Source organism: Grammomys surdaster, unplaced genomic scaffold (genome assembly GCF_004785775.1).
Source record: "Grammomys surdaster isolate TR1022 unplaced genomic scaffold, NIH_TR_1.0 143, whole genome shotgun sequence".
Taxonomy (NCBI): domain Eukaryota; kingdom Metazoa; phylum Chordata; class Mammalia; order Rodentia; family Muridae; genus Grammomys; species Grammomys surdaster.
Genome location: NW_021604601.1, coordinates 6,477,552 through 6,496,663, shown reverse-complemented (window position 1 = coordinate 6,496,663; position 19,112 = coordinate 6,477,552). Strand labels below are relative to the sequence as shown.

The 19,112-nt window shown below is 39.6% G+C and overlaps 1 protein-coding gene across 1 annotated transcript in view; it reads right to left on the bottom strand.

The window, feature by feature from the left end:
- Tiam2 (T cell lymphoma invasion and metastasis 2) overlaps nt 1-19,112 on the bottom strand; it is a 413,516-nt gene that overhangs the window by 338,693 nt on the left and 55,711 nt on the right. The window contains 9 exon segments of the mRNA XM_028764322.1: nt 218-286; nt 1,144-1,288; nt 2,786-2,919; nt 4,780-4,936; nt 6,184-6,297; nt 6,877-6,977; nt 13,469-13,662; nt 14,558-14,670; nt 15,068-15,199. Of these exon segments, the coding sequence (XP_028620155.1) occupies nt 218-286; nt 1,144-1,288; nt 2,786-2,919; nt 4,780-4,936; nt 6,184-6,297; nt 6,877-6,977; nt 13,469-13,662; nt 14,558-14,670; nt 15,068-15,199 (1,159 nt within the window).

Sequence of the window (19,112 nt, the reverse complement as noted above, 5' to 3'; positions counted from 1 at the left end):
GCAAAATCACAACGGCAACAGGATGACTTCTATGGATCTTGACTAAAAGAAGCAGTTTATGGAATGACAGTTTAAGACAACTGAGAACATATGAGTAAGAACCTGCGAGAAGCTGTCAATTTTCAGAAATCATCGAAAACCTAGTATTTTATAGGAATGAGCACAAACATACTAAGACTCCCTAGGATAAAACAGACTTTGTAAATCAAAAACTCACATGTTGGTACTACAGGTGGGATTGCAGGGGGAGGTACCACAGGTGGGGGAACTGGAGGTGGCATAAAACCTACATGGGAGAAAAAAGACCAAAGTAAAACAGCACAGAGAAATGACTGGTTTTAAATCAAAGGTTTCAGAAGTTTATAAATGGACATCCACACTGTCTTACTGCTTCTGGGTGGGGTTTCACCTGCTGCCCAGCTGCTATGGAGCCTAGGTCATTCTACTTCAGCTTCCTGAGGAATGAGGGCCTCACTGCTCCACTACACCAACAAAACCTCAGCTTTCAAATGGCCTCTATTACCATGCTGACGGATCCGTGTGGTACTTTTCCAACTAAAATGACTTCTATACATACTTTATTTGATTCCCATAAGGCAGGTAAAGCAGTGATCCTGATCATAAAATTCTATTTATTTATTCACTCATTAACATCCTGTGAAACGATCTATGCTGCTGATAGTATCATAAGCTAGGGAATCAAGCTGTTACGCCGGGATGCTGATCACAGGGAGAGTGCTAAACCTCCTATCTCAAGCTACTGGTCACAGTAGGTAACACGGTGCTGTCCATCTTCCATACTTTAACATACTCTGTTATTTACCACTAGTTTAACATATTTTGTTAATTTTAGATTATATGATGTTTTAAATTCTTGAATAAATCGTAAAATTTAATGACATTAAGATCCTACTGAGCACATGACCAAATTATAAATCTGCTTCTTTGCAGTTTTTAATAGTATTAACTTAAATAAAGAGGCTGAGAGGTGTGAGCCAATGGATCGAGAGTCTGGAGGACAGACGCTAAGGCTGGTTAAGTCCCGTGCTGAAGTCTGCAAACCACTGTATGGCACTGGGGCCCCAAAGCCAACGTTTACAATACTCTAAACAGAGTTAAAACAGTAAGATATAAATTCCTTACCAGGAGGTGGTTGTGAAGGGTTAAAACTTGCTCGTAGAAAAGGAGGTGGAGGGATTGGGCTGAATCCAGGAGGGGGGACTGGCATCGACACAGGAAACGCTGGTGGAACTAAGCTCACTGCAGGAACGGCCGGTGCTACAGGAATCTTTGAGTAGAAAACGTCTGTTAGCCAGAGTGTCCCATGAAAGTGACTACAATACACCATTAAAGGGGGAAGTAATAAATGTCATTACATTTGTTTTTCTCTTTGTGTGTACTTTTCTTTCGCACACAGTATTAGTTAATAGGTAGTAGCATACCTGGAGACTGTAAGCAACCTCCTATAGTCAGCCAGCATGAGGCTCAGCCTTCATTAGCACCTGGCCGCCAGGCTGCTCTGGGAAGCAAGGTGGTAGCAGCTTTCCAAGAGCATTAAATTCTCAAAACTTTGTGTTCTAATCCTAACACAATTATCTTTTATTCACCAGAGCTACAAAAAGCCCCAGACATCTCTCCAGCATGGCTTTCCCTCGTTCCTGACCCTCAAATGCTGGCAAGTCTGCTCAGCATCTCAACTTCACTGCCTAAAGAAAGAGCACTTCAAAGGGTTCAAGCATGCACAGAACAAAACCAATTCCCAAATGCTATTCCCAAGAGAATTCTTCTCACACCATCTTCTATTCTCAGAAACTAACATTTCCCATGTAATTTCTTGGACCAAGTATCTTCGTCTTCTTTTTGCACAACTCCAAATCCAATACGCTAGGCAGTCCTGACGGCTGTGCCCCCTAAGTCATCTCTCCCGTGCCACTTCACTTCCCTTTCCTTACAGTCTTCTCCATGTCACAACCTCCTCTCACTCACATTGCTAGTTATCTTCAGCCCATCTCTCCTGTGACGTTTGGTGTAGTCTGTCCACTATAAGCAGTATAGTGAATCATGTAACAGGTCATTCTCTGACCCTACTCCTCCAATGGTTCCCTTCACTCAGAATGACAGGAACTCCTCCGAGAGCTGACCTTACAGGCATGACTCAAGCACTCATGTCACTAAGACCTCCAGCTTGGATTTCCTCAGACATAGAAATGGCTAATTTCTTTACCACTTTTTAAGAGCTATTAATCAGCTAGGTGCACGCTGAGCACCATTTTAAGATGGCACACAGCTATGCAGATATTTCTAAGCAGCCACATACCCTTTTCTATGCAGAAGACCTAATCTTATCTCTTTACATTTCTGTCTCCCTGAACGACAATGAAAGTTCCACATTTACATTGATGAACTCCAAGCCACAGGGCTCATAATAGAGTGTATAACTGAACATATTTAATACATAAACATTTAAGTATAAATAATACCACTTCCAACAATGACTTTTAAAAATGTTTCACTAAATCCATTAAAATAATTTCATTAATCTAATAAAATTATCAAATAATATTATTGATAGAAATCTGCTGCACAGAAAGCATAAATCTAAAGAAAATACTTCAAATCCAGAGAATTACACCTTTCATGCATTTAGTACAATAACACTACTGCACCTGCAGAACGTTCTTAACAACAAGCTATCTGTCCTAATGTGGACAGCAGCCTCCAACTGTTACACGAGAATAAAATCAGATGGGAAGATGCAAGGCTACTAAGCACAGCTAGTACTAACCTGCAGCATGGCAACAGGAGGAGGGAAAACCTCAGCCTGGGTTGTGACCACTGTCTCCTTTTCAACCGGAGTTGGACTCTGTGTAGTCTGTACCGTCTCTTTAACAGGTTCTGAGGCTTTCACAGTTTCCCATTCTAAGCAAAATATTTGAAATTGATTTCCTTTAAAGCAACTTTTCAGGGTTTTTTTCCCATTTACTTTACATCTAAACTCTTGGCAAATCCAAAATGATTAACGCACAAGATAAAAATGACAACACTGAGCTGTAACAGTGACATTTCATACAGGTTTCCTGATTGAATAACCAGCCCTGTTCTCTATGCCATCAGGAACAATTAATGAAGAACTAATGCAAAGAAATATTCCATAGAAGACAAGAACATAAGAAATGAAATTAGTAGCGGGACAGTGGTGGCGCACGCCTTTAATCCCAGCACTTGGGAGGCAGAGGCAGGAGGATTTCTGAGTTCGAGGCCAGCCTGGTCTACAGAGTGAGTTCCAGGACAACCAGGGCTACACAGAGAAACTCTTATCTCAAAAAACCAAAACAAGAAGAAAGAAAAAAAAAAAAAAGAAAGAAATGGAATTAGTGAGGCATGTGGTACATATCTACAGCCAAGCACTTAGGAGGTAGAGGCACTAGGACAGGAATCAGAGACCAGGCTGGGTAACACTTGACAGCATTTTTTTCAGAGCAAAGAGCAAACATGACTAGCTTTTACTTCTCTGTACATCTGCCTTCATCTCCTCTGTTCCATGCTGATTAGGCTCTGGTATGCTGTTTCCAAAGCAGACACATTTCTCAACTCTTCAGATATACTCCACCCTACAGACCTGCATCCATTAACACCCATGGCTGGCTCTAGTACACTCCTGCTCCTGCTCCCGCTCTGGCTCCCTCTCCTTCTCTCTTCCATTCCCCCACCCCCTACTAGACTCATCATGCAGCCTGGGGTCGAACTTCTTATGTGGACCAAGCTGGCTTCAGATGCACAGAGACCAAATGTCTTTCGACATCAAGGATTGAGTCATGTGCAGCATCATACCTGATCTGTGATCAATTTCTTCATATACCAACATAGAAATCCTATGTAGACTTTTTTTTTGCTTATTATTTCTTTTGAGTAGAATATGGTTTTCCCAAGTACAGAGTAAAAACTCTATAGACCAGGTGATCTCTCTGTTCTAACTATATACTTGGCACTGTAAATAAATGTAAAAAGGGAAAGAGAGAAGAGGAAGAAGAGGAAGAAGAGGAGGAGGAAGAGGAAGAAAAAGAAGAGGAGGAGGAAGAGGAAGAGGTAGAAAAGGAGGAAGAGGATGAGGAGGAAGAAGAAGAGGAGGAGGAGGAAGAAGAGGAAGAGGAGGAAGAGGAGGAGTTCTAAAAAATACGTACACAAGCAAGCATGACTGTGGTCCCACAGAGCTACTTTTTCAGAACAGGCCATGGGTAGGCTCCAGCCCAGAATGTAGGCCATGGGAGCCTGTGCCACATATCTCAACGGTAACTCTGTTTCACTATCATAAGTTCCTGAAGAATCAACCTGTCACAGCAGAGGTTCAGACAACTAAAAGAAGTACTGTCCTACAAAAGCAGCCATAGGGCACAGGAAGCACATAATGAACTGTGTTGATCTATCTGGTGGTCCTCAGGTTCAAACTCAGAAGCTGCTGAAATCCTTGTTTTCCACTTAAAATTTGTGAAATTAAAAATACTTCAAAAAAGACTCCCTGGCGCAAAGCTTTCTCTTAAATATAATTAAAATGTTGTCATAAAAGAAAAAAAATGCTACATTTGCAAGGTTTCATTCAGTACTCTGCTAAACAATTCTTTGACTCCCACGGAAACACAAAGTACTGAACAGGCAACATCAAAAACAGCATCATTTTTCTTCTTCTTCTTCTTGGAGCTGAATCCAGGGGGTAAGTATAGTTCACTCTGCCTCCCCAAACACATTTCTATTATACCCTTCTGGTGTCTACTGTCCTCTTACCAGCATTTACAGTTTCCTGATCAATCATGCCTCCCTCTGCAAAGCCATCCAAGTCATCTACTTTAACTTTTTCCCAGGGTATATATGTGACTCCAAGATCCACGTCCCAGAACTGTTTGTATTCAGTCTTTACACCTTTGTTCAAAGCCCAGGCAATCTATTGGGAATGGAGAGAAGAAAAGGAAGATCACAGACAAACTACAATAAAAATAAAGTTTGAGGTCTTCAATGAAAATAAAGCTTGAAATCATATTTAAACAAATACAAACAAAGCTTGCTTTTCTTGAGCATTGGGGATCATATTTGCCATGGAAGATCTGTTTCCACTTCTTACCCAATTCTAAATAACTCATTTCAGGAGATAATACAAGTCTACTTTTTGCAACAGGATCTCTATTCCACTGGCAATAACTAGGATGGTTATCAGAAGTTTAATAAAGCCCTGTACACCATGCCAGTGCACATAAGCAATACTGAGTTTACACACACACACACACACACACACACACACACACACACACACACAGAGTCAAGCAACCATAAAAGATAGGCACACACGCTTTGTAGAAAGAGTTCAGAGTTTTAATTTAGGTGCGGAAGCTGACTAAATGCATTCTCTCTAGATCAGTGGTCCTCAACCTTCTTAATGCTGCAATTCTTTAACACAGTTCCTCATGTGGTAACCCCTATCTATAAAATTATTTTCATTGCTTCATCATAACTGCAATTTTGTTATTGTTATGAATCATAATATAAATATCTGTGTTTTCCAATGGTCTTAGGTGATCAAAAGGATTGTGACCCACAGGTTGAAAACCAGTCCTCTAAAGAGTCAAAATGAAATTGAGTCAATCACAGAAGGAACGAGAAAACAATAAATTCTCAATTTAAAGACTAAGAAGAAAACATGCTCAAGGATAAACTCTTTTAGAAGGCTGGCTTCAATAAGAAAAAAAAAATAGAGAAGATGTGTTGGGAGAAAAAGCAAATGAAAGATAAACCTAAATAAAAAAGATCTAACCAAAATGGGGCCCCAAGTTAACACACTTGTGGAGATGTGAACTTAAGGAACAGACAATCTCAAATTTTGGTTAGTAAGTTAGTATACTTAGTCCTAATTATAACTCAATAATACTGAACTCATAAGCTTGCTGGAAATATTAAAGATAAGGCTGAGTACAGAGCTTAGTGTAAGAGTGTATGCTGTAATTACCATGTTCAAGACCCTGGATCTGATCCACATCAAGAAGCAAAGGGGAGGAAACGGATAGAAAGAACTGGGGCATTCTAAATGATGCAAACAAGAAAGATCACATGACCTTGCCTATGAAAAATGTATGACTGTGACGTAAGAGGCTGAAATGTTAGATGTCACTATACCACAAGTCAATCACAAAAACTTACCTTAATGACCTTAGAACCAATTTTATAGGATCCTGAACTCAGTTTCTGAAGAGCCCGAAATGAATCTTGTCGATGAACCATACAGACATATGCACAGCCCCTGGGTGGAATCATCTATGAGGGAAAAGTCCTTTCTTTACAGAGAGCAGAAGATGGAAATTCATTCTGATATTTGTTTCTCATGAAACTGAACATGTATGACAACCGATCAAACCACCAAATTAATAATTCTAACTCTGTTTATTGATACAACACATATGCAATCAATTATTCACTTTTAATAAGCCCCATATTCTACTCTGATTCCACTTCCATTCTAAGCCATAATAAAGGTGAAATATTGAATACATGTTATCAGTTCCTTGCCTACAGAAACAGAACTTACTATACTGTAACAAAAAACCATTTTTAAGCTGGCAGGTAAAATCAAAGAAAGGGGGGAGGGACAGGAAAGGGATCCTGCTAACAAACATTTAAGGCTTGGAGGAATTAGGTGCTATACTGCTATAAAACCCCCATGAATATTTTGCAAATTCAAGAGCTTCATAGTAAACAGAGAAAACTGAGCAAAGTAAACAAATCGTGCCAAGCTGAGAGTCACCATGTCGCACACGTCGGACTCAATGAGGATCACCTTAAGTGGGAAGTAAAGAGAGTGAGAGCTGACACAGTTGGTGCTCAAGAGATACTCACATTAATGGATTCAATTTGTCCAAACTCCTCAAAAAGGTTGGTTAAGTCTTGCTGTGTAGCCTTCTTGTCCACTTGGCCAACCCAGAGAGTAGTGCTGCATACTGTCAGGACAGAGAAGCAGAGAGCTTCAATCACAAGGACACAGATGCCTCAAACATTACTAAGAACAACAGATCAAACTTAACCTAACATTTAGACAACCTGACAGCTCCACACAGATAACAGCGACATTTAAAACTGACTGAGATATTAGTGTCCACTTACATTTCTACAGACCCAACTTCCTGCAGGTCACCAACTTGCAAGCTAAAGCACCTGTGAACAACACTGTCCAACCACCAGAGAAAAGTGGTGTATGAGACTGGAAGAAAAGCTTTCAAAGTCCCCAACTGTCTCTAAAGTACAATAGTTGTGAAACTATTTCCTACCTGTGGACCTTCTTAATATCTTTGTATTGAATGACTCAGTGGATATTTCTCCCTGATCCACATATAAATCTGAAACCTATATGAACTTTCTTATCCGTAAGGAAATGACACTTTGCAGAGAGATAAGAAAGGAAATGGATAAATCAGGACTCCTTAACTTGCTACTGAAGAGTTGAAGAGGAACCAAACGGCACTTCTGTGTGCACACTCATGTGTATGCAGAAGAGCACGGACTCTTTGAGACTCAGCATTACACATGAACACACATGACCTGAATTCTGTCTCATGACTGAGTAGCAAATGCTCTTGAAACTTCCGCCCTGAAAGCCCCTTCTGCCTAATGCGTAAGAGTTGGGAGGAGACACTGTACTGCTCATGCTTCTTCAATCCCCTTCACGGCTGACACACTTCCACGGTGCTAACGCATTGCATCTAGGGGGTTTTCCATGTCATTTCCCAGCACTTTAATCCTGACAGAAAAGGTGGAAAACAGGCTTTTCTAGGGTTAACGTAACCTGAAATGTGATCCTTGACAAGTTCACTAACAAGAGTCAGAACTCAAAGGTCTTGCAGACAGACAGGAGTTTTGTGCAGCTACCACAGACTGTGACGACTAGTTGTTCTTTGTCTCACGCACGCTCACTCTGGGTGATTCTCAACTCACGATTCACTCACTCTATCAACATCTGTAACTTTTTAGCATTTTACATTAAAGCCAGTGCCCAGTGAGACTGCTCAGCAGATCCACAGTTACTTTGCCAAGACTTACAACTTGAGTCTGAGTCTTGAAGCCTACATGATGGAAGGAGAGAACTGTCTCCTCTAAGTAGTCCTCAGACTGCATGCATAGATCATGACATATGAACCATACACGTACAGCAGACAGGCACACATAGACACACAGGGAGACATACAATTTTTTTTTTAAATAGATCTTTAATGTAAGACACTACAAAGGCTGTTTTTACCAAAGGCTAACATGCCCCCCACACAGGCTTAGTCTTTAGCCTACAGCACCACTGAAGAGTGGTGGAACTTTTAAGAGATGGGGATCAAATGGGGGCCTGCCCTTTAGGGGCTTACTGTCTCCATTCTACCTTGTTCTCCTTTCCAGTCATAATGACCAGTCAAAAGGAGCAGGAACAAGCAACCTGAACTAAAAATACAAAGCAGAGTAAACATTATTGAAGTCATAGTGACAGAAAGCTGTTCCATTACCATGCAGTGCAATGCCATGTAGAATGGTTCCTGAGGCAAGTCCCAGGGATCTGGAAGTAAACAGCTTTGAAGCGTTATCACCTTACAGTAACGACCCCTGCCTCATCACCCTATCCTGGAGACACCAAGAGTCTTAGTCTCCTCAAGCTGTGCTAACGTGTCTCCTATTTTTTACAATGTTCTCTATAATTGTTTTCCTAACAAGTTGTTATGATTATTCTCAGTCCCAAAGCCAGGGGGTGCTTGGTTCTTGGGGTATTAATCTGTCCATGTTCCTGAAAGCACTGTATTCCACAGTCTGTGTCAAGGAGCAGAGGCTGAGAAACACGACCACACTATTTCAAATGTGTTGAAAGAATAGCAACCAGGGGAAACTGCTTCCACTTCAAGATGAAGAAAGTCCTGAGATACTCAATGGAAGGTAAGAGTCATCACGGTGCTTGCTGAACTTCTAACCAGCAATAGAAAAAAAATTCAAAAAAAGAAAATGAAATCCAAAAAATCCAAAAAAGAAAATGAAATTCTGATGCTTGTAGAACACCCATGAACTAGAGGAAATCTAGGGGAAATAAGCCAAGGCAGACACAACGCATGGCATGTTCTCAGACTACTAAGTAGAAACTAAAAAGCTGATGTTAACAGAAGCAGAGAACCTAAGAGAGGCACAGGAACCTGGAAAAGGTTTCCATGCACGGTCAAAACAAACCAGCTCTGGCAGGAGGAACCTAGCCTGCCGTGCATACACAAATACACGTAAACAAGTCTACTCGGGGATATGTTTAAAACTTCAGAAAACAGACCAGGAGAGCTCAAATGTGTGTTATGAGAAGGATACAAGAAGATGAGTCATTAAAGAAGATAAAAGGCTGTTTGGTTTCTTTGTTTCAACCCCACCACAGTGTTTTCCATACAGCTGATAAGTGCATGCCTGCAACTGTCTATGTCTACTGCAGTAGGAAGATCCCAGCATCTGCTGACCCTGGGAAAGCAACTGTGGAGGCTGGGCTTATCTCCAAATGCACTAGCACTATAGCAAAGAAACTAGACACTGCGTGTCACTGATACAACTACTGCACTGAGTTGGTTAGAATGTGTTGTGGTTTTATTTTTTTATATTTGCTGGAGGGAAGGGTTATAAACTTAAAGTTTCCACTTTTTTCTTTGAAGCAAAACTGTATCAAATTATTCTGCCAAACTGTTACTTAACATGTAAACTGCAATGCTGTGTGTGAAATAAACTGCAGTTCTTAGAGGGATAATGATGTTCCACAGCACTGACTACAACTAAATCATCATTACTTCAGTTTTATATATATTAATTGCCTAATTTAATCATCACATGATATATGTACAAAAATATCACATGGTACTTCGTAAGTACAGGTAATTATGAGGTGTCAAAAAGAATACATTTGGGGGACTGGAGAGAGAACTGAGCAATTAAGAGGACATGCTATTCTTACAGGAATCCAGTTGAATTTCCTCCCACCCAACTGTCTGTAACTGCAGTTAAAGACGATGCAATGTTCTTGTCTCATCTCCATAAGCACCAAGCATGCACGGGGCATGCATGCATACACGTAGACAACATACATATATACAGTCTGTTTTTAAAACCACACAATTTTTAGAGGAGAAAAATGGATTCCAAGCCTGTGCCAGCTGGTTTTTATATCAACTTGACACGATTTAGAACCATCTGAGTGAAGGGAACTAGAACTGTGAAACGTGTCTGTAAGACCAGTATGTAGGCCAGCTCACAGAGCATTTTCTCAATTACTGATTGATGTGGGACAGCCTAGACCAACCGTTTTCAACTTGTGGGTCACAATCCCTTTAAGGGCCCTTGAACGACCCTTTCACACAGCCTGCATATCAGATATCTTACATATCAGATGCTGACACTACAATTCATAACAGCAAAATTACACTTATAACGTTAGGGGTCACCACAACATGAGGAACTGTATTAAAGGGCCACAGCCTTCAGAAGCTATGGTGTAGACACTAAGGGCCTTTCTGTACAGTGCTTGTGTTACCTGAGGGTGACAGTTGGGGTTCACAGAGACCAGAACAGCTAGAAGTGTTTTGTTTGGCTGTAATAACTGATGCTGGTCAGCTGGAATTGTGAAATTAAGGCGAGATCAGCAGAAGCTGGAGAAACAGCTTAGGGGTTAAAAGCACCAGCTGCTTTTTCAGAGGACCCAGGTTCAACTCCCAGTGCCTACAGCCATCTGTTCACAACCATTCTTAAGTCCAGCTCCAGGGGATTAGAAGCACTCTTGTGACTTCCATAGGATTAGGGACAAAAGTAGTGCACATACACGCAGGCAAAACACAGATATATGTGAAACAAACAGAAAACAAACAAACAAACAAAAAACATACACACAAGAAAACAACTTTTTAAAAGAGAGAGTCCAGCATCACTGAGGTAAAATCTTCTGGGAAATGTTTCCTCAGAGTTAGCACACAAAAGCTGTATTCTAGAGCAGGCCAAAACTGTACCTTGTGCTGGTAGCCAAATCTGAGAGTGTCAGAGTATACTGGTTTTGAAGGTATTAAGCGGTCATCAAGAGCAGCTAAGGCTTGGCACTAAATTCCCTGAAGAGAGCCCAGGAGAGGGTACTAGGGAAAGTGTAGCAAGAAAGCCCGGCATATTGGAGATGCCAGCACCATGGGATAATAAGCACAAATAGCAGCAGCATGGTGTGCAGTCAGGCTGAACACAGTAACAAGCTGTGTGTGCCGCAGAGGGTGGAGCTGGAGGAGACTTCAAGCCCTCTGGAGGAAGCCAGACACCGGGCACGGAGTTCTTTATACAACTCAAGCTTAATTTTGCTTTATTCAGAGTGTGACTGTGCCCTGGTTCTTGCTTCTTTAAGTAAGAAAAGTATTTAATTTGTTTTTGATTTATTGGAGCCCACAGTTGAAACTTTTGGAGTTTTAAAGAGACTTAACTTTTTAAGCATTTAAATTTGTAAAGACTGTGAGATCACTAATGATTTTTAATGTTTTATACTATAAAACTAGTATTAATGAGATTTTAGGGACATCAAGGATATGTTATACTTAACAAGTGATGTGTTTGAGTCAAGCTGACAACTTGACACAGCTAGAGTCATCTGAGAGGAGAATCTCAACTCAGAAAACGATGGGGCAGTAGGCAATCCTACAGGGCATTTTCTTAATTAGTGATTGATATGGGAGAACTACCCTTGGGCTGGTGGTCCTGAGTTCTATAAGAAAGCAGGCTGAGCAAGTCATAAGGAGCAAGCCAGTAAGTAGCACCATCCATGGCCTCTGTTAACAACTCCTGCCTTCAGGTTCCTGCCTTGACTTCCTTCAGTGATGACAGTGATGTTGCTATACTACAGCACCAGTAGGCCTAACTAAGACAATGCACAACAGAATCACAAAGTAGGTGAGCAATGAGTGGACAGATGGTAAATGAATAATTAACAGCCCTATTAATAAAGTAATTATTCTAAAAGATCCAGGGGTCATCACAGAGGGATAGAGCAGAGATTGGGGGTGGGGAGTACCCCTGGGTTGTTGGATTTTTAATTTTGTCAATCAACATTAAAATACTTAAATCTGGCCCCGTATAATGAGGAACAAATAGAATTTTCAGAAGTTGCACTAGCTGTTTATAATGTGAGAAGGTTCTGGAAAGATACCAAGGTCTACTGAAATTGCCAGAACTTATAAAAAGATGCCATTGCCTTTGATTTTGGGAGCCTGAGTCTCAAGATGCTCTCATAGCACCAAATGTGAGCTTAAATTCACTTTCCAAGAGCCACAGGAAAAGCCTAGGATTTGTGTGATCCCAGTGCAAACAGTGCACACATAGCTATCTACAGTTATTTATGCTGAGGTAAACTTACTTGACAAGCAACAGACAGTACGACAAGTCTATTTTAGCTCTTGGGCTCTCTATCAACTGCTTCCTTGCTCACCTGGAGTCTTTCAGTTCTCCCCAGAAACAACAATGGATTAACCCTAGGCAGAACCTGACAGGAAAATAACTCACTTTGTTGTACTAACGTGATCCTTACCCTAGCCAACTACTGAAACAAACCCTACCAGGACTGAAGCTGTTTTAAGTACACAAAATAGATTAAAACCTAGAAGAAAATAGGCTGTAATGCAGGCATTTCTCTCCCCATACAAAAACCACAAGTTTATAATTTATTTTAACAATTACAATGAGGCTGGGAGAGAGGTTTAGCTCAGTAGTACACTGAATACCTAGCAGGAGCAAAAACTTTATTCAATCTCCAACACCATATATACTCAAATTAAAAACAAAATATATTTTAATAAGTATATAAAAATACAGCAAGGTGTATCTATGTGTACCTATTACTCCTACAGATTTGAATACTCTTAACTGTTCAGCTACTACTACAGTAGTCATTGTGTCACGTTACAAATAGCAGCCTGGTGTGTTTCAAGGGTCCTTGGTCACGCCATACTTTACAGCTTGCATTACGCACTCTACATATATTTGCTAATCTGCTTTTCTTTCACAAAACCCTGAGTCAAAGCCATTTAATTACTAAAAAGTCCCTCCCTTTTCAGTTTGCTACTCTGAAAATAAAATTGGGTAAGAGATTTTTATAGCAGAAAGCTAGCTGTTTGTTTGTTCTGTAGAGACCAGACACCAACCTTAGGTGGTTCTTCAAAAACTGTCCTGGACTTTCTTGTTGTTGCTGTTGGTTTTGAGGCATAATCTTTTGCTGGCCTGGAGCTCACCAAATTGACTACACTAGATAGCCTGGAATCCGCTAGTGCCACCTTCCTATTACAAGTTACACACCTCTCCGGGGTTTCCTGCTGAGGATCTAAGCCAGGCCCCTGTATCTCTGCAGCAATCTCTATTAGCTAGAGAACTGTTTTCCAATACTGACTCTAGGGAAGTTTGATACAAGAATTCCACTCACCACTTAGTGTTTTCGATCTGACAGGAGGCAAGCCCTTTTTTTGGCGTTCTTTCTCCCTTTCCCTGGCTCTGCGTTCACTTGAATAGGAACGTGAGGATTTTCTCTTTCTCTCTCTTGAGCGGGAGCGAGACCGCTTCCTGTGCTTTCGCTTTCGGGACCCAGAGCGTGACCTAGACCTTCGTTTTCTTGGTGACCTACAAAAAAATAGTTATTTTACTTCTAATGACATTATTATCTTTCACTTTGAAGTGAATGAAAAAAGGAGCATCTGTCATATTTAACCACCTCTTCAACTATCCTAAAGTATAACCAACTATTAAACATGGGTTCCATTGTAGTCTTACGCTATGGATGACGACATCACTAATAGATGCTGATGGATAACTCTAAGTCTCAAACTTTATTCATCGAAAACAAAAGAAAAACACAACTCAAAAGGGCCTCACTTTCTGTTAAGTGTCCTTTAGCTCATTTTCACAAGAACAGATATAAGACTTTAGAAAATAAAAACTACTTAGGGAGTTTTAGGACACTATATAATCCTGTTTTAATATTTTTTAACGCCTAAAGTGTTCCAGTTCTTGACTTTACAAACTTACGCAGAGTCGCTTTCTTTACTAGACGTTGTTTATAAGCACGTTCCTATGTAAAGGAGGGACATAAGAATGCCAGAGAACGGCGACCTGGTTTTGATTACAGGATGTATTTTCTATGGGCTTCGTAGTATACCTAAGGTTCACAATACCTGTTTTTTGAGTGTCTTGGGAGACACTCTTGGTATTGTTATACAGTAACTTGGAATACAAGTCACTTAGCTTGATTTACACAATGTTCAGATGTATTAACTCCCTAAGTAAAGTATGTTAGTATCAACTAAAACAACTATAATCCAAAAATCACAATCTTGCAACAACAGCTGTTATTGTTGCATAAAGGACTCAAAGAGCAGACATATGAACAAAGGCTATCTTCTGGTTTTGGTTTTCAATTACTTTTCCTGAGACACTTTTTTTAAAATCCCTAAGTATTTCTTTTAATCTTGATGCAAAGAACTAAGGTAAACATTGCTATTAAATATTATTATAGAACCTTGATCGAGATCGTGAATGAGTTCTTGATCTTGAGCGAACAGCTACTTTCTTAGCTTCTGGTTCAAAGATCTCCTCTTCAACAACATCTTGCCCTTCATCAATATCCATATCCTTGGAAGGCAAAGGTAAGGGCACATAAACAAGAAGTTCAGTTAAGATTTAACATACAAGTGGAGTTCTGCCTTTACAATTATTTACAATATAGCATTAGTGACTCACCGGTAATAGAGGTAGGAATATAAAAGACACACAAGAGAAACTACATTTAGGCTACAGTACATTTACAAAGAACCTTACACAGTTAAAGGACTTTGAACAATTTTGTTTTTCAAGACAGGGTTTCTCTTTGTAGCCCTGGCTGTCCTGGAACTCATTCTGTAGACCAGACTGGCCTTGAACTCATGAAAATAGGCCTGCCTCTGCCTCCTGAGTCCAGGGATTAAGGTGTGCACCAAGATGGCCTGACTGACTTGGGACCTTTATGACTAAGAAAAGCAGTGACTTTTACCTGTTGCTGAATGTCTATGGAATCATCTAAATTTGCTTCAGGTTCCAGAAAATGCTGTTGGCTACTCCCTTGTGAGGGTGAAGCTGAGTGCTCGGACCCAAATGTTCCTTCCTGGCTATCTTGAGGAGTTACCTGTTGAGAACAAACAAATGTTCTGAGACAACATTTTTACAAATGAAAACTTGAATACAGCAAGCATCACAATTAAATGCTTAAGGGGAGTCATATTCATGACAAAGCATTCCTAGAGTAAGCCATCTGAAGTTATACTTTATATAAATCCAAATCTACTTTTAAAAGGAAAAGTCCCATACAGATGGTATTATATGTCTGTGTATAAAATGATTAGATGATGTAAGTCTTATAAACTACTGAAAGTAATACAAAGATAATACTTAATGATAGCAAGTTAAATTAACCTACAACTACATGATTAATTAGTATCAATGAAATACTCTAAAGATCCAATTAAAACCTGATATTCAAAAATTAAAATTACACATTACATGCTTAGAGGCAAAATACCCAAAAGTCATTACCAAAATTAATGATTTAGCAAAACTATTCCCAACTAAGGTCTTCCCCAACTATGTTCTCTAAGAATTCATAAAACAGTGAGAGGAAATTCCCTGTAACGGGTTACATTTTAGTACACATTGAGGAAACAAGTGCAAACAGAGGCCCACAGGCCCAGTACAGTAACACTGTGTAGTGATGCTGCTAACTCGATCTTAGTGAGTATGAACTTGAATAACAATTCCAATAACTGACTTCACTCTAACATGATGAAAGCCATTACTGGGAGAGGCAACCTGGTAGAAAATCTTTCAGGAACCTGAACCTGTAGGAATCTAGAAGCAGTAAGCTTCTGGGGTAACAGGTTAAAACCAGAATAAAGAAAAGAACTACACACTTATGGGCCCTTGTTACAAACTGTTCAGAAACAATCAACTCCCGAAAGGAGGAAGCAGCCCATATACCTTAGCTATGCACAAACAAAATGGAGGTCATAGGAAAGACACGACTCCACAAAGATTAAACAGAAATTTACATGTCTCATACTAGTCCAGCAATAAACAAACAGCTCTAGTTAGGTTTAAAAAAATCTACTCGCCAAGCATATTTGCACATGCCTTTAAACCCAGCACTTGGGAGGCAGATCACGGTGAGTTCAAGGGCCTCCTGAATTGCATAATGAATTTCAGGACAGCTAGAGGTGTAAAATGAGACCCTATCTCAGGAAGGAAGGACAGGAGAGAAATCGGGAGTAGCGGGAGGAAGGGAGTCAGTCAATGCAAATAAATGGGCAAGCACAGGAGATAAGACCTGTGCTTATCTGAGGCTAAGCTTTGCCTCTCCTGATATTCAACTAGCCACTAAGACAGGACTTAGGAAGCTTTGCCCCTGGAGTCATTAGGAGTGAGAGGGCCACAGGGCACTTGGTCCCACGTCAATGCATCATACAAACTCTACAAACTGTTTATTGAAAACCCTAGACAAAGAATGTCAAGCAAATGCAGTCAGAGAATAAATATGTCACTACCAAAATAAACTAATTAATCAATCAAACAAACAAACAAACAAAAAACACAAATTTAGTCCATACTGTGCTACTTACAAAAGTGAACTTACACTGGCTACAATCTTAATCTACTTTTCCTCCATTTAATTCTCAATGTAAATTACCAATGTGATAACACATAGTTGGTATCTTGAGTATATCTGGTTATTTTACACACTATTACAATAAAATAATTTTGATACAAGATTGGGATTTCTATAGTGTTTCAGCCACATTAAACCAGTTAGCATAATAATTTGTTTACAGGGAAATTTAGAGTTCATTACTCTTACAAGTAGTATATTTTACAACTACGAGAAAAGACAGAATCAAATAACGATTGTTAAGACCCTTAGGATCTGAGAAAGAAGCAGCTTTGCTTCAAAGTTGACAAATACACATTAAGCAAAAGTCATGCCAGACAACTGTCTCCTCAATCATGACAGAACCCAAAAGGTAGTAAGTATAACCTTCGTTTTCTTTCCCTTAACTTCATAGTAATGGCTGTCTCACCTGTGTGTCTGTCTGTGTAAAACACACATGCAGTGTCTAAGGAAGTCAGAAGAGGGCACTGGTTCCCCTGGAACTGGAGTTACAAATAGTTAGGAGCAGATGTGGATGCTGGGATTCTAATCTGGGTCCTCTGGAAGAGCAGACAGTATTCTTAACCATTGACCCATCTCTCTAGTCTCAGGTAAGTGTAAGCTTCCAGAATACAAACTTTTTTCACATGCAACTCTAGCTGAAATGCTTAAATGGTATAGGAACAACAGAACTCTTGGCCACACATCAGGAAGGTTTTTGATTTTTGCTAAATTCTACAGTCTGTGTTTAGCCTTCTTTAGGGACTAGATACCTAAAATACTTACTTTTATGTGTATGGCAAAGACAACTCACATAAATATTTCACAATAATTAATTAAAGCAGCAGCGAAAGAAATGCAAAGAAATAGCATGTTCTAGACCCTAATGATTATGGCCAATTAAAAAAGCAAAACCACCCTCTGTACCTATCAAACCAAAGAACTAAGAATAAAAGGAAGCAACCTAACCACACCCCATCACCTCATCAGGGCATTATACTGATTTTGAAACAAGAACCTTAAACGTTCCACTTTCTTAAAAAGAGTATCAGCATTTGAATTTAGCTGATAGAAAAAGAAGATTCATGACACTGAAATTATATAAAAATTAATGAAATTCTATTCCTTTAGTCTCACTTCTGTATTTAAAAAAGGATTCACTGGATCCAGGAGGCAAGTGACGGTTTTTCTAGTTACATCCTGATAAACACATCTGTTTTCTACAACTATGTATTCATGAAAATCAATAATAAAAACAAGGAACATATACAGCCAGGGCTACTATCGGCTCTCACAGTATTCTTCTAAGACTGGCACCTAACATTCCTATGTGCCAATATTCTATCGCCTTCAGGTATCCTTTGCTTCTATCGTATCTGTAGAGATGACAGCAAAGTCTATCAAGGGAGTCACTGAACTCCTTGTGCTACATTGACAGCATTTATCCAAATCAGCACTCTAATAACTCCATATGATCAATATGCCAAAATTTACTTGACTCCACAAACAGTAAGCTATCTACAACACAGCAGAATGCCACCTCTGTTCTTTCCATTTTGATTTTTTTTTTTTTTTTGCTATTGTTTGATTTTGAGACATGATCCTTCTATGTAGCCCCAACTATCCAGGAACTAGCTATATAAACCAAGCTGTTCTCCAACTCAGAGATCCTCCTGCCTCTGCTTCCTGATAGCTGAGATTAAAGGCATGTGCCACCACTCCCAGTTCTATTATATTCTGATAAAAGTAAATTATACCACTTCAGACATCCCATTGACAATGCTTCATCATTACTAAGGTGACTGTTTTAAAGATTCTTTTTAAAATGTTACTATTAGCATTTCATCTTGAGGTATAGCTCTGGTAACGTATTTTGACTATCCTAATAATCAGCAAAATCACAAAACTCTAACTTAAGACAACAGAAATCATTTCATTATGATAAAGTTTCTATTCTTCTCTAGTTCTGATCATTTTTCTTTTTAATTAAAAACACACTCCAATTTTTCAAATGTTCTTAAACCTTTAAGGTTCTTATTTCGGAGCCTTAATCCCAAGGTACACTGTGGCTGTGGCTGACCTGCACGGAGCAGAACAGCACCATTTTAGATACGATGTAATGTTAACAATAGTACTTAATTTTTCTGCAAATCTTATTCTATCTTTTTTTGTTGTTGTTAAAGATTTTAGAGCCAGATGTAGTGGGGGATGTTTTTTAATTCCAACACTTGGGAGACAAAGGCAGGTGGATCTCTGTGAATATGAAGCCAGGTCTACATAATGTGTTCCAAGACAGCCAAAGCTATATATATAAAATGTGATCCTGTCTCAAAGCCACCCCTCCTCTATCTATCTATCTATCTATCTATCTATCTATCTATCTATCTATCTATCTATCTAT